We start from the raw sequence: 14,667 nt of genomic DNA on the forward strand, positions 1-14,667 counted from the left end.
TGTTTTGTGTCATATTCGGCCATGCCAACTACCAGCGCAATTTGTATATCATCCACAATGCGGGAATAACATCTTGGTTTAAAAATCTTTTCAAAACCTATGAATTTTGAAAACAAATATCAGCTGACAATTGTGACCGAAGAGAACTGAAAGGGTCGTTTTTACGCAAAAAAACAAACAAAACAAAAACCCGTCGATTTGAGCGGTCGGGCGTGGACGATTCACAAATTATTATTGTTATGTGGCTTCCCCCCCCCCGCCCCCAAGGACAATCGCACAATTGGTGCAAGATATGTGAACAGATTTCCTATGGTACATGTACGAGTAGGATTCTACTCTACTCTACTCACTATATAACTGGTACTCTTCACATCGCTGTGTTAAATCAATGCAAAAATAACTGAGTACCAGCATACACCATACCATACACATACACACATACATAATGTACATTACATGTACACTGCATGCTCATGTCCCTCTCGTCCGCCGTCGTCGCAAGCGTCGTCCACAGCTAGTTTTGACGCGGATTTGGTGATTTATGATGCCGATCCGAAACATTGATGGACATCTTTTCTCGGTAAGAAGTTGATTTTGTGCACGGTGGTCTTAACTGGTCACTCTCAAATTGTTAAATGATCAACGTCAATTATTTTATATCAGATACTTAATTAATTAAGACTTCCATTATCAAATAACATGTCATGTTCCAATTATATCATGTTCATCCATGGAGGTATAACGTCAATTATTTTATATCAGATACTTAATTAATTAAGACTTCCATTATCAAATAACATGTCATGTTCCAATTATATCATGTTCATCCATGGAGGTATAATTCTACCTCCATGGTTCATCCTACTAATGATAGTATCCTAGCCCCATATAATAATGAATAGGCTAGTTGGCCTTAGCTTTCGATCCAATCCGGACCTTCTTCAGAGGCATAAAACAAGTACAAACAAATACATATCCATTTATAGAAAAAGAGAGGGGGAAAGGGATTAAGGAAAGGATCCAGATGTTCTGAGAAGAACAGGTGGGAAGTGCGAAAAGACCCATATAATAATAATGATAATAAAATATCAATCAATATACTGTCATACATGCCATAAACATGGCCCAACCCAGTGGATTGTACCGATTTATTGGGCTAGGTCATCCCTTATTTTTATTCTTATTCTTTATTTGGCCATTAAACAATAACAATATACAAACAGACAGTATGTAAAATAAATAATATAAAAACAAAAGTAAATACAAAGCAAGACAAAAAGTACGGCACAGGAAATTACAAAACAACCCTAATGTGATGGCCAGCCCCCCAATTTCACGAAACTCATCGCAAGTAGCGGCGCATCGCAGGGTTTGCGATGCGTCGCAGACCTAAGACACGTCGCGGCTGCGACGAGTTCCACAATACATTTCACCAAACACGTCGTAAGCGCAACGAGTCGCAATACAAACTATTTCCATTCTTAATAAAAACAACCTTTTGGACGAGGATGAACTGCTAAAGTTATGCGGCTGTTTTATGTTATTTACAGCTTGGTCATGAAACAGTCGTGTATTATAGTTCATTCAAGTAGGCAGTTTCAGTGAAATTAAATGCAGGTGATTTTTTTCTCTGACAAGATGTGGTCTGTTAAGGTGTATTATATGGAGTAAAAATCAATTTAATATTTTGAAATCTATTGTTTGGTTGAAGAGATATAACGTTTTTAATGAGCGTGGATCGTCCAAAAAATGTACCTGTGTTCAAGTTCAATTTGTTATGTTTTTCTTCATATCGGCCACAGCCAAGTTTAACGCACAGCCTATGGCAAAAGAGGGCGCACTATATGACAAGCTCCCTCTGGGGAGATTTGCAGACTGTGCGATGTACATGTACACGTGCGTATTTAGGACAACTTTGCAAGAAATGGTTAAACAAAAACAAATCAAATGACACCAAATTTTCACAAGTTAATCTTAAAAGTATGGGAATTAGCACTGACAAAGTTGCATTCAATTTTGATAATTATCTCAGGAAGAAATCTTGATTAAAAAAACGGAAAACGCTGACAAAAATAGGATTTCGTGGTAAAAGCTATGCGACTAGATGTACCATGTGCGGAGTTTTATTGGCTACACGATGATGTAATCGTTATCTCATTTTGTGTAAACATATGCTCCCTCATCGTAAAAAACCATCTTCGGGCTTCTTCGGCTCTTTCCGAAGATTTCCGAAATCCGTTGTCCACGGGGTTCAAAGGTGACGTCATGCACAAACGAATGGGCGCTACACGCGAGGCCAAGAATCCGGTTTCTGTCGTTGCTCTCTATTTTTTACAATATCTCCAAAACTATTTATCTGATTTCAAAACTTTTTGAAATGTAAGCACGAGGAGAGAATGCTCCTGCCTGCTGTCAAGTCTCATAGTTGTGAGTTGTACAAAATGTGAGTTATGATTTAATACATTTCGTTCTTTTTTTTCGGGGCTGTGTGTGTGTGTGTTTTGGTACACGTGAAATCAACTTGATGAAACTGCCTAATTCAAGATGGCAGACAGTCAACCATTTCGGACCAGCGTTTAGGTTTGGGTTGTTTTGGTTGGTTTATACTTATTAATTGGTTGAGTTGTTTAAGTTTGTGTGTACTTTGTTATGCCTGTGTTTGTTTTCTTTTACCCGTCCTTTTTTTTTTGGGGGGGGGGAAGGTAAATTTCCATTTGTTGTCTAGTGTCTTCCCGATTGGTTCACGGAAGTTACATGTGGTAATTGTTATGTCCTTTCATGCATTTTGTGCGTAAACAAATGAAACATAGCATTCTACCGTCGACCCTATGGGTAGTCGTAACTTACAACGTGTTCTTCCCCGTTGTCAAGGAACTTACGATGTATCCAATGCACCATAACTTTGATGAAATGGATTTCATACGCAGCGCAACTTACGACGTGTAACCGGTCGCAACTTGCACTTGCGACGCGTCGCAGCGCTTCGTGAAATCAGGGGCAGGATCAACAAAAGTATAATTAAACACTCTGTAGCTCGAACACCTGTTAATCCACTCATATAGGGAGGCAAACTCACTATATTATATACTCTCTTTGGAAAAATAAAAACAATTAAAAGTAAATATAAATAATCTGTATACACAAAGCACAACTTGAAACAACAAAACCAAAAACAAACACCAGAAATTAGACAAGCAAATAAATAAATAAATAAATAACCAAATTGTTAATCAAAACAATGTAAACAAAAAGTAACAATAAGTAAATGAATAAATAGTTGGAAAGGTACATGTAACAAGAAATATAGCAACAAATAAATCAAAATATGGATGGATAAACAAAAAAATAGGTCAATAAATAAACAGACAAATTGATAAAATAACAACGCAAGCAACGAAAAGTTAATCAAACTAACTCCTTTTCCAACATACATACCTTTACATCAATAAAAGGATGATTAAATATGAATAAAGCAATCAAAACAACCGATCAATTAATAAACAAATAATCAATAAATCAGAAATTAGATAAGCAAATAAATATTTAAATTAATAAATAACAAAAATTTTGATATTTTATTTCTGAGTTACATGCACTCATCCGTCTATCTATCCACTCATTCATTCATTCACCCATTTTTTTCCTTTATTATATCCAACTGCAGGTATAAATGTAGAAATCAACCTTCAAGCAGTACTGGACTACCATGAAATAATGCAACTACTCCTCCGCCCCACTAGCCTTTTGTCAAGGCCTTCGTGGCTTAGACACTAGTTTGGTAGAGCCGTGATTCGAAGCGCCTGGAAGGGGATATTTGCAGGCTGGTCAAACCTTCCAGTCATTTTGAATGCGGATCTATGAAGCAATGAAGGCTACAGTCCCCCTGGTGGTACACGAGAGTATCAGACCAGTTGTCAGTAAAAGTTCTCATGCACACTGCATAGTCTCTACAGATTTTAAATATTGTGGGACAGAAACCTCATTTCATATTTGGGGAAAACAACAAAAGTATACAAAAATCACATACCCATGTCAAAATGTTACTTTTGACATGAATACTACAAAATACAGTATGTTCAAGTTGCAGTTAATGTTAAAAAATGTTTATTTTGTACTTATGTAAAACGCGTTTAAAAAACTCAATCATATTATGCGCCTTGAACACCCAGCAGGGTGGATATGTGCGCATTTTAAGTCTTATTATTACTATTATTATTATTATTTAAAGGCAGTGCACACTATTGGATAATTACTCAAAATAATGATAAGCATAAAACCTTTCTTGGTGGCGAGTAATGGGGAGAGGTTGATAGTATAAAACAAGGTGAGAAACGGCTTCCTCTGATGTGCCTTAGTTTTTGAGAAAAAAAGGTTTGTTATTTTATGCATATGTTGAGATACACCAACTGTGAAGGCTAGTCTTTGACAATTACCAATAGTCTCCACTGCCTTTAAATAATGATAGTCCATTATACTATAATGTATGTTACATGAAACAGTTTCCTAGCTACTACTAGACCATTTTTATATTATTTGGATGTTGATATCAATGACCAAATGTCATGGTTGAAAATAATAATAATAAAGCATGCAAAAACATTCAATGTAACTTTTAAAGGCACTGGACACCTTTGGTAACCAGTCTTCTCACTTGGTGTATGTCAACATAATGCACACAAAACAAACCTGTGAAAATTTGATTCATTCGGTCGTTGAAGTTGCGAGAGTATATTGGAGGATAAAACACCCTTGTTGCTCAAGTTATGTGCTTTCAGATGCAAAATTCGAGCTTGAATTCAATCAAATATTTGAGTGAGAAATTTTTGTCCTTCTCACAAACTACGTTATTTCAGAGGGAGCCATTTCTCACAATGTTTTATACTATCAACAGCTCACCGTAACCTGTTACCAAGTTAATTACCAATAGTGTTCAGTGCCTTTAATATGGGAATAAAAGGGTAGCGACAGGTTGTTACGTGTGATCGGCTTGGGCGAGGGTCTTGAGCGCATGGCAATGACCCTGCAAGGTTTAAACGGACATTTAAGAATGAGTCACTACTTTTTTATTCCGAATCATGAATGCCCTTTTGTTAAAAAACATTACAAAAATACAATTACAGACACTTTGACCGTTTAAAATTTGAGTTTTGAAATATTGTTGTTTAAAATGTTCAATACATTTTCACACAAAAACGGTTTTTGGGATACATAACTTTGAGTGAGCAATGAATGCTCACCCATAATAGGACCTTGGTCAGACAATTTTCTCACAAGAAAAAGGTTTAAGTTCAAAACAATTTTAAAGTTGGAAGCACTTTCTATTATTATGACAGGTTTCTGTTAAATGAATATACTGTAGCTATATATATTGATGTGACCAGAGCGCTAACACCCCATTATACACGCATTAAAGTTTTGAAGCCGTGTCGGCGCATCAAATGTTCATGTACAAACGAATACAAAAAAGCTTGATATTTTGTACGGCAATTGTACGGCTATTTGCATGATAGTGCATTTGTTATTTTCTATGTGTCATCGAACCAAAACGTGCAGCAAATGTAAACGCACAATCTGCTGATGAGCGTCCAAACTGCGAGCGTCATTTGCGTCATGTTTAAAAGGCATGTTTACTATTTTAAGTTTTTGTAGCGCAGACAGACGCTAATGGGCAGTTGCGTACGAAAGCGCACACGCCGAATTAAAAAAAAAAAGTCAATGTGAATTAAAATCTTGTCATAGTCATGCAACACATCAAACATGTCTGTGCCCAGGGTGGCTTCAAAACACAGAGCAAGTAGCGCTATATACATGTAAATGTAGATTATTATTATTATTATTCAGTATGTATAGCTCTATGGTTACACGCGACCTTTATATTTGTTTTTTATGTGATTACTTGACATTAATATGTGGAACTCAGTTGTGTAATTGCGATGGATTTTTTTAATAAACCTGTTTTATACTAAATTGAATTAATTTTGTCAACTTTATTTTGCATTGCATTGATTAAGGTTCTTCCTCTTTAATGCTTTATTCTGGCCCTATGCTTTAGCACTGTGTAGGATTCTGTCCCTATGCTTTAGCATTGAGTAGGATTCTGGCCCTATGCTTTAGCATTGAGTAGGATTCTGGCCCTATGCTTTAGCATTGAGTAGGATTCTGGCCCTATGCTATAGCATTGAGTAGGATTCTGGCCCTATGCTTTAGCACTGAGTAGGATTCTGGCCCTATGCTTTAGCACTGTGTAGGATTCTGGCCCTATGCTTTAGCACTGTGTAGGATTCTGTCCCTATGCTTTAGCATTGAGTAGGATTCTGGCCCTATGCTTTAGCATTGAGTAGGATTCTGGCCCTATGCTTTAGCATTGAGTAGGATTCTGGCCCTATGCTATAGCATTGAGTAGGATTCTGGCCCTATGCTTTAGCATTGAGTAGGATTCTGGCCCTATGCTATAGCATTGAGTAGGATTCTGGCCCTATGCTTTAGCATTGAGTAGGATTCTGGCCCTATGCTTTAGCATTGAGTAGGATTCTGGCCCTATGCTTTAGCATTGAGTAGGATTCTGGCCCTATGCTTTAGCATTGAGTAGGATTCTGGCCCTATGCTTTAGCAATGAGTAGGATTCTGGCCCTATGCTTTAGCATTGAGTAGGATTCTGGCCCTATGCTTTAGCATTGAGTAGGATTCTGGCCCTATGCTTTAGCATTGAGTAGGATTCTGGCCCTATGCTTTAGCATTGAGTAGGATTCTGGCCCTATGCTTTAGCATTGAGTAGGATTCTGGCCCTATGCTTTAGCATTGAGTAGGATTCTGGCCCTATGCTTTAGCATTGAGCAGGATTCTGGCCCTATGCTTTAGCATTGAGTAGGATTCTGGCCCTATGCTTTAGCATTGAGTAGGATTCTGGCCCTATGCTTTAGCATTGAGTAGGATTCTGGCCCTATGCTATAGCATTGAGTAGGATTCTGGCCCTATGCTTTAGCACTGAGTAGGATTCTGGCCCTATGCTTTAGCACTGTGTAGGATTCTGGCCCTATGCTTTAGCATTGAGCAGGATTCTGGCCCTATGCTTTAGCATTGAGTAGGATTCTGGCCCTATGCTTTAGCATTGAGTAGGATTCTGGCCCTATGCTTTAGCATTGAGTAGGATTCTGGCCCTATGCTTTAGCATTGAGTAGGATTCTGGCCCTATGCTTTAGCACTGTGTAGGATTCTGGCCCTATGCTTTAGCATTGAGTAGGATTCTGGCCCTATGCTTTAGCACTGTGTAGGATTCTGTCCCTATGCTTCAGCACTGTGTAGGATTATTCCTCTATGTTTCAGCATTGTGTAGGATTCTTCCCCTATGCTTTAGCACTGTGTAGATTCTGGTCCTATTGCTTTAACATTGTGTAGGATTCTGTCCCTATGCTTTAGCATGGAGTAGCATTCTCTGACACTTTCGTCATAAAAAATCATGCTATTCAATTCTGCAAACACATTATAATGATCCATGATTAAAAAGGCAGAGGGCGCCCTACCTAGCCCTCCGTTGGTTTTAGCAATCACTGGTTTTGTACAGTACTATATGGAGTAGGAGCAGAAAGCACAGAGGTCAATGAGTAGTGTAGAATCCTACTTCGCCTGTGTGGTAAAATTTTTGTTAACATATCTTGCAGGAACTTTGACACAAAGTGTGTGTTGTGTGATGTGGCGCGTCTCTTTGACCAGTGGGGATGGGACAGCTCGAGTGTAGTGGACAACGCAAAACACCCGTCCACGGTCCAGCTGCTGCATAAAAATACCGAATTTTGTTCAGTTGTATCCGACGGGATCTGGGACTATAGTGCCTCCGGATTTAGGTAAGCATAAAAATAACCGCTTTCGTGGCTGAGCGGTCAAGTATTTTCGAAAAAATAGGTATAGCGCCAGCTGTATTTGTTAATGTAAACTAAAGGAGAATGGACGAGAAAGAATCTACACTAACTGCGCCAAAATAGGCAACTGGTGATTATTTCAAAAATCAGTACTTCCATTTTGTTATTGTTCTTAAAAGCCGGGTATGTTAAAAGAAAGAATTAATGAAAATAATCTCTTCTTGGGTTATGACTTTATTTAGACACAAAATGGTAAAAAAGTGCGGCAAAACCGTTGAACTAAATGGGTATTTTAATTTGCTGCCCTGAACGGCTCATAAAAGATATAATGCCATGAAAACCATGTCGATGGTTGGTTATAGCCTGTATTTCATGAAAATTAAATTAATAATTAGTTTAATTTCTGTTTACTGTTTGAAAAGGTCTGATAAATCCCATAAAATGCCTACTAATTTTCATTCATTTCAAGTAGAGACATGAAATATAAAATGCCGTCGATTCCCCCTTTAATTCTAACTTTTTTCAGTAGCCTGAAAACAATACAGTGACGTCACAGCAAATAGTTTAATTTATGGAGGAATAAATGCTCCAGCCCAGTTGTCTAGCTACTCGGGTATTCAGTTACTCTTCTATTTCTAGAACTACAATGAGGTTCGTTTACGGGGGAGACAATATTCGAACGAGCCTCTCAATGCTCTTACTACTAGGAGTTACGTTAGACTAGGTCTAGCGGGTCTAGTCCTTGCTCTTTACATACAAGTAGTCGTCTGAATGGTAGCTCGATCATGTCTAGCCAAGGAGACCAAACAACTCGTCCGTCTGAGTCGGACAACTCAACGGTTTAGACAACTCGTTTTAGCATGTATTAACCGTTTATGCTATGATTAAGGGAATAAACGAGTAGGCAGGGTCAATGCAGGGTCGTGGCCCCTGTGATAAAGGCCCAAGCCGAAGAGGAGGGCCTTTATCACACTGCCATGACCCTGCAAGGTTTTAATCGGCCGTTTAAGAACGAGTCATTACTCTTTTATTCCAATTCATAAATTTTCAAAATCTTTTGTAAAAATGTTTTGTTGGCGTCGGTCGGTGTATATATACGCGTGTGTACACACATATTATGGGTTGTTACTAATAGCTATGAATTGCATTCCACTTAATTTAAATTGGCGTACATGAGCTTGCGCGCCCAACATGCAAAGCCAGACGGTCTTAAACAGCTTCAGCTGTGTCTTTATCAACACCCCCACGTGACGTGCTCTCCACCAATAGGAGTAGCGAAAGTGTCTGGGGTATTTATATGAATGGTATATTATCATAACTGGGATTTTACATGCTAAAATAATATTCGTCTTCCTGAGACGAAAATTATTCTGTGACTTGTTTTACTAACTTCTCAAAAACTACAGAACCTCAGTTAGTAGTATTTAAAGGGAAGCTTTCCACTATCATTATATTCAAACCCTGTTAGTTTAATGTAAATCTGTGGACATTTAAAAAAAGTACCCTGTAATAAAATTAATAAATAAAAAAAAAAATCTGCCTAAAATAGTTTCAACAAAAACACAAGAGGACTGGGTCTTTTCTTATCAAGAGATTGGAATTTGGACCTGCTTTCCACCAGTGTAAACTTTAAGCCCTGGCTTGATCTGATGTACATTGACATGTGTGTAAATATCTTAACTCCGGTAACATGCCCACGCCTCCGGTAAATATGCCTCCGGTAAATGTCCACGTGCCTGCACCATTAATATCCCGTTAGTGGAGTTTGTGTGCAGTACCGAACAGATACAGATGGATGGATCTAAACAATGAAACACAGAACTGGTTCATTCCAGTTGTAGCATCAAGTAGGTTATTATGTGCAGTTAATTTTAGTATTAGTATGCAGTTCGAATGGGTTAAATAGAATCATACAGTTTAACAGGTGAGTTTCTAATACCCTTTGTATTTATAAAAACATATTTGAAACAGTTTGTTGAAAGCCTGTTACAAGCACAAAAAAAACCTGTTAAGCACAAAGATGTATTGCTTAGCAGAAGTAGATTACCAGGGAAAATTATTTTTAAAGTTTGCATTGCTGTGGCTGATGTTGCCCTTCAACAGTTTGAAAGAAATTTGTGAAGCAGTATTTTCTGTTTTTATAACAGCTTTTTCATAAAGTTTAAAGCCAGAAAACACTGCTCAGCAATTTGCTCTGCTAAGCAAAAATAAGTGGGGCACCAGTCACAACAACATAAACTTAATGTTATTTTGGCTGGTATCTTACTTAGTTCTGTTAAGTAATACATTTCTGTGCTTAGCAAGTGTTTGTGCTTACAGGCTATAAATTGAGCTCAGGGGCCTTCCTCAAGCCTTGGCTTGGGCGCTGGCTTAGGCTCCAGGCTCCTTGTGTTGATGTTCGAACCACTGGGTGCAATATGCGCTGCTCCAAAGTGTAGCCGTCGATTTCACAAAGAGTCTAGGACTCGTCTTATCTCGAGTTAGGACGAGTAACTTGTCCTAACTAAGGATTGATATTAAGGTCTGCATGCTACAGTGCATGGTTGGGACTCGTCCTTAGTCCTAAAATTAGTCTTAAGTTAGGAAGAGTTTTGTGAAAGCGATGGCAGGTTAAATATCAAGCTGCGTTCTCACTGCGCACTTTAGCGTGCGGAGCCTTAGCCTGAGCTGGAGCCCAAGCCAAGGTTTGATAAAAGCCCCTTTCACTCGTGAGAAATAGCAAGGGTCTCTTGCTAAATTGAAGCATGGTTGTAAACTTTTACAAAACGCTCCTAGATTGAACGGCCAACTGTAATTGTTTCTAACTGTCCAAGTTCTCTTGCAAAGTATTTTCAAGCATTGTATACATTTTACATCCATGCTAAAATGAAACAAGGGACCCCAGTTAAATTTCTGTCGTGTGAATAGCACTAAAGGCCCCAGGCCTCAGGGTGACACTGCTGACGTAACTGATTACAGTTGTATGGTAATTTAGTCACAGGGAGTTTGCTTAGGATCAGAACATCATCATGTGGCGGGCTTTAGCAAGAGGTGCTTTCCAAACGAGGCAGAGATCTCAAAGGGTTCTCAGTACGTCAACTCGCTGCAGCAGCCAACAAGCAGGGAGCGGTGTACCCTATGACACCCTTCAGAGCTCGGATAAATCTCATCCTAGCTCCGTGCCGGAATCAGCAGATGTTGTCGTCATTGGTGGAGGGTCAATCGGCTGTAGTACGTTGTACCATTTGGCTAAGATGGGAGTGACCAATGCTGTGCTAGTGGAGCGGGACCAATTGACGTCTGGCACCACGTGGCACACTGGAGGTAAGAATTTAAAATTATTTCTGTAAGACCATCCGCCGATTTCACGAAACGCTTGCCGATTTCACAAAACGCTTGGATAAATCCCATCTCGAGTTAGAACGAGTAACTCGCCCTAACTTAGGATGGGTTCAAAGCATCTTATCGTCTATGGTAACGGAACTTAAAGGCAGTAGACACTATTGGTAATTGTCAAAGACTAGCCTTCACAGTGAGTTGGTGTATCTCAACATATGCATAAAACAATAAACCTGTGAAAATTTGAGCTCAATCGGTCATCGAACTTGCGAGATAATAATGAAAAAAAAAACACCCTTGTCACACGAAGTTGTGTGCGTTTAAATGGTTGATCTGTTCTAAATCTGAGGTCTCGAAATCAAATTTGTGGAAAATTACTTCTTCCTCAAAAACTATGTCACTTCAGAGGGAGCCGTTTCTCACAATGTTTTACACCATCAACCTCTCTCCATTACTCGTTTCCAAGTAAGGTTTTGTGCTAATAATTATTTTGAGTAATTACCAATAGTGTCCACTGCCTTTAACTCGTCCTAAGTCCTACGATTTATTCCTAAGTTAGGAAGAGTTTGGTGAAATCAGTGGCAGGGCTCAAATTATTGGGTAAATCCACAAGAGCGAAGGACTTGAGCTCAGAATCTGCAGTGGACTGGGACTAGTTGCCTTATCTTTTATAGAAAATATAATAATTTGTTTAATAAAATTAAATGCATAGCCAAAACATCTTATTATCACAATAAGTTAGATGATCTTAAAGGTAATGCTAAGGAAACATGGCGCCTTTTAAATAGTATGACTAAGGTTAAAAAGTCTCCTGTTAAAATAAGTACTATTATTTTAAATAATGAGTTGCTCTCTAACAATAAGGATATTGCAGAAGCTTTCAATCAACATTTTTGTTCCATAGGTGAAGCAACCTCTGATTCAGTTCCTAGATCTAATAATGACTTTTATCACTATGTTAACTTTGCTACCTCCTCTTCTAGTTCGTTTTATCTTACACCCACTGATCCAGGGGAAATTGTTACCATTGTTAATAAATTTCAGAATAAGAGTAGTTCTGGTCCAGACGAAATTAGCAATACGGTATTAAAGGAAGTTATTGAATTTGTTTGTGACCCTTTATCTGATACTTGTAATGCTTCCTTTAGACAGGGTATTTTTCCTAATGTGTATAAAGTGGCAAAAGTTGTACCTGTCTTTAAAAAGGGGGATACTCATGATTTAGGTAACTACCACCCTATTTTGTTATTAAATACCTTTTCCAAGATCTTAGAAAAGTTAATGCATTGCAGAATTTATAATTTTCTTGATTCCAAAAAAATTCTTACTCCCAATCAGTATGGATTTCGTTCTGGTAGATCAACTGTGCATGCTATGTTAGATTTTTATAACAATCTCTCTGACTCTGTTAATAAAGATCCCTCGGAAATTTCTTTAGGCGTCTTTTTAGACATTAAGAAAGCTTTTGACACTCAATCATCCTATTTTATTGAGTAAATTGAAGTACTATGGTATTCGAGGTTTGGCACATGATTGGTTTGCTAGTTATTTAACAGACCGTAAACAGTATGTAGTTTTTGATGGAGCTAAATCCAGCTGTCAAGAAATCAATTGTGGCGTACCGCAAGGGTCAAATCTGGGGCCATTGTTATTTTTGTTGTATGTTAATGACATGCCTATGTGTTGTACCTTGCTTAAACCTATCCTTTATGCCGAAGATACTACTTTGATCGCCTCTGGGCAGGATTTAAAGTCACCTGGAAGTGGTATTTTTTTTAAATAAAGCTTTTGTCACTAAAATATGTGTTTTTATGAGAGGAATGTGAATAAAAAATTAACTAAGGTTTAAAAATCTTAGTTTTGATTGTATTTACAAATTTACGAGTAGGCCCCGACCCGAGAGGGCGCTGTTTGTGACGTATTTCAAGGCGCGATATTTGGAGAGAAATTTTGTAGTCGTGCCCCCGTACATTACGTCTGGGAACATGGCACATCAAAACAAATTTAAACACGATTTTACACACATACGTACATTGAAACTTGAACATGTTGAACGCCTAGTGGTTTTTACAAAAGCTATTGCTGCTATTTTTATTTAACTATGCGACTTTTTAGTGACCAAATGGGTTGTAAGATGTGGGTCTGCCTACGTATTATTATAGAAATACGGCCACGGAGCAGACTGCACGCACGCACTATGGCTGCTGTATAATGGGCGGACGGTCACATAGGACCTGCACGCACGGTGAATCGCATGCGGTACCAACAAAAAATCGTGTCACTTGGCAAAAGCTAAAAACATACCCTCAAAGTTCAAACTTACCCGAATTTTTTCACGTTTAGCAAATGCTCCTCTGAGTTCGTCACGTCTTTCAGATACCTTCTTCGACTTCCCACTAGCTAGAAAAATTGTTGGGACGGCGTCGTGTTTAAGAATGGCTCTTCTCGTCATGTCAAATGAGTTGTGTATCCAGGATTCGAAGCACGACGGCTCTAAGTGTTCGCTGCAGCGCTGAAAAAGACGTCGGACCGGACCACTTTGCTCTAGTTAATCTGACTTTCGCAGCCCACAACCGTCTATACTTGGGATCTGCAGGAAACAGATGAAGACTGACCCCATCTTTAGTTGTTTTGCTGCATCCAGCAGCAATACACCTGGTCGGCATTGCCGGAAAAATGCCAGAAAAAAAACCCTTTTTCGCAGCGTACAAACTCAGTCACGTCTTAGAATTACATGTACTTTTGCACGTGTGTTTATCTACGCATCGAGGGGGGTCTATGTTTGATCGAGGCAAAGTCTTCCTTTTCCTACGTCACAAAAGGGGTAGGCGGAGTCAACCCCCAGTCACTTAATTAATTTTTTTAACATATAAATCGTGACAAACAATTACTCAAAAAATTGTTTTATTGTTAATAAACATATACTCTTATGTTTAAAAGAAAAAAAATCCTATTTCCAGGTGCCTTTAAAGATCTTAGCTGGCACTGTTAATTCTGAACTTTTGACTCTGCAAGACTGGTATAGAGCAAATAAATTAAAAGTTCATCCGGATAAGACATTTTATATTTGTTACTCCTTGAAACAAAAAGAACGCTTTTTACCTGATGTTTCTCTTAGTTTAGAAAATGTCGTTCTTAGAAAAGTCCCTTCCATTGTGTTTCTTGGACTTGAAACCGATAAAAATATGCTCTGGAAGGATCAAGTTAACAGGGTCTGTAATAAAATTTCCAAAGCTAACTATATTATCAATAGGACTAAAAACAATTTGAGGCTGAGAGATAGTTTGGCAATTTATAATACATTGGTTAACTCTCATTTAAATTATGGTATCTTGGCATGGGGTGGCTTGATTAAAGTTTACCCCTCATTTTATAGAAGGCTTATTACTTTACAAAAGAAATGTATTCGCAACGCATGTCATGTCAAGTATAACGCACACACTACACCTCTCTGTTATAAACACAATATTTTCAAATTGGAAGATATTTATAA

The 14,667-nt window shown here is 38.3% G+C and overlaps 1 protein-coding gene across 4 annotated transcripts in view; it reads left to right on the forward strand.

The window, feature by feature from the left end:
* LOC139948204 (sarcosine dehydrogenase, mitochondrial-like) overlaps positions 1-14,667 on the forward strand; it is a 170,807-nt gene that overhangs the window by 141,856 nt on the left and 14,284 nt on the right. The window contains exons 1-2 of one of the 4 annotated variants that reach the window (XM_071946279.1): positions 7,642-7,841; positions 10,815-11,159. In XM_071946279.1, coding sequence (XP_071802380.1) covers positions 10,865-11,159 — 295 coding nt within the window. In that variant the 5' untranslated portion in view covers positions 7,642-7,841; positions 10,815-10,864. Of the gene's footprint in view, positions 1-7,641; positions 7,842-9,460; positions 9,781-10,814; positions 11,160-14,667 lie in introns of those variants that run through there. The other 3 variants (XM_071946276.1, XM_071946278.1, XM_071946277.1) reach the window with 3 other exon arrangements.

This window comes from Asterias amurensis, chromosome 15 (assembly GCF_032118995.1).
Source record: "Asterias amurensis chromosome 15, ASM3211899v1".
Classification (NCBI taxonomy): Eukaryota; Metazoa; Echinodermata; class Asteroidea; order Forcipulatida; family Asteriidae; genus Asterias; species Asterias amurensis.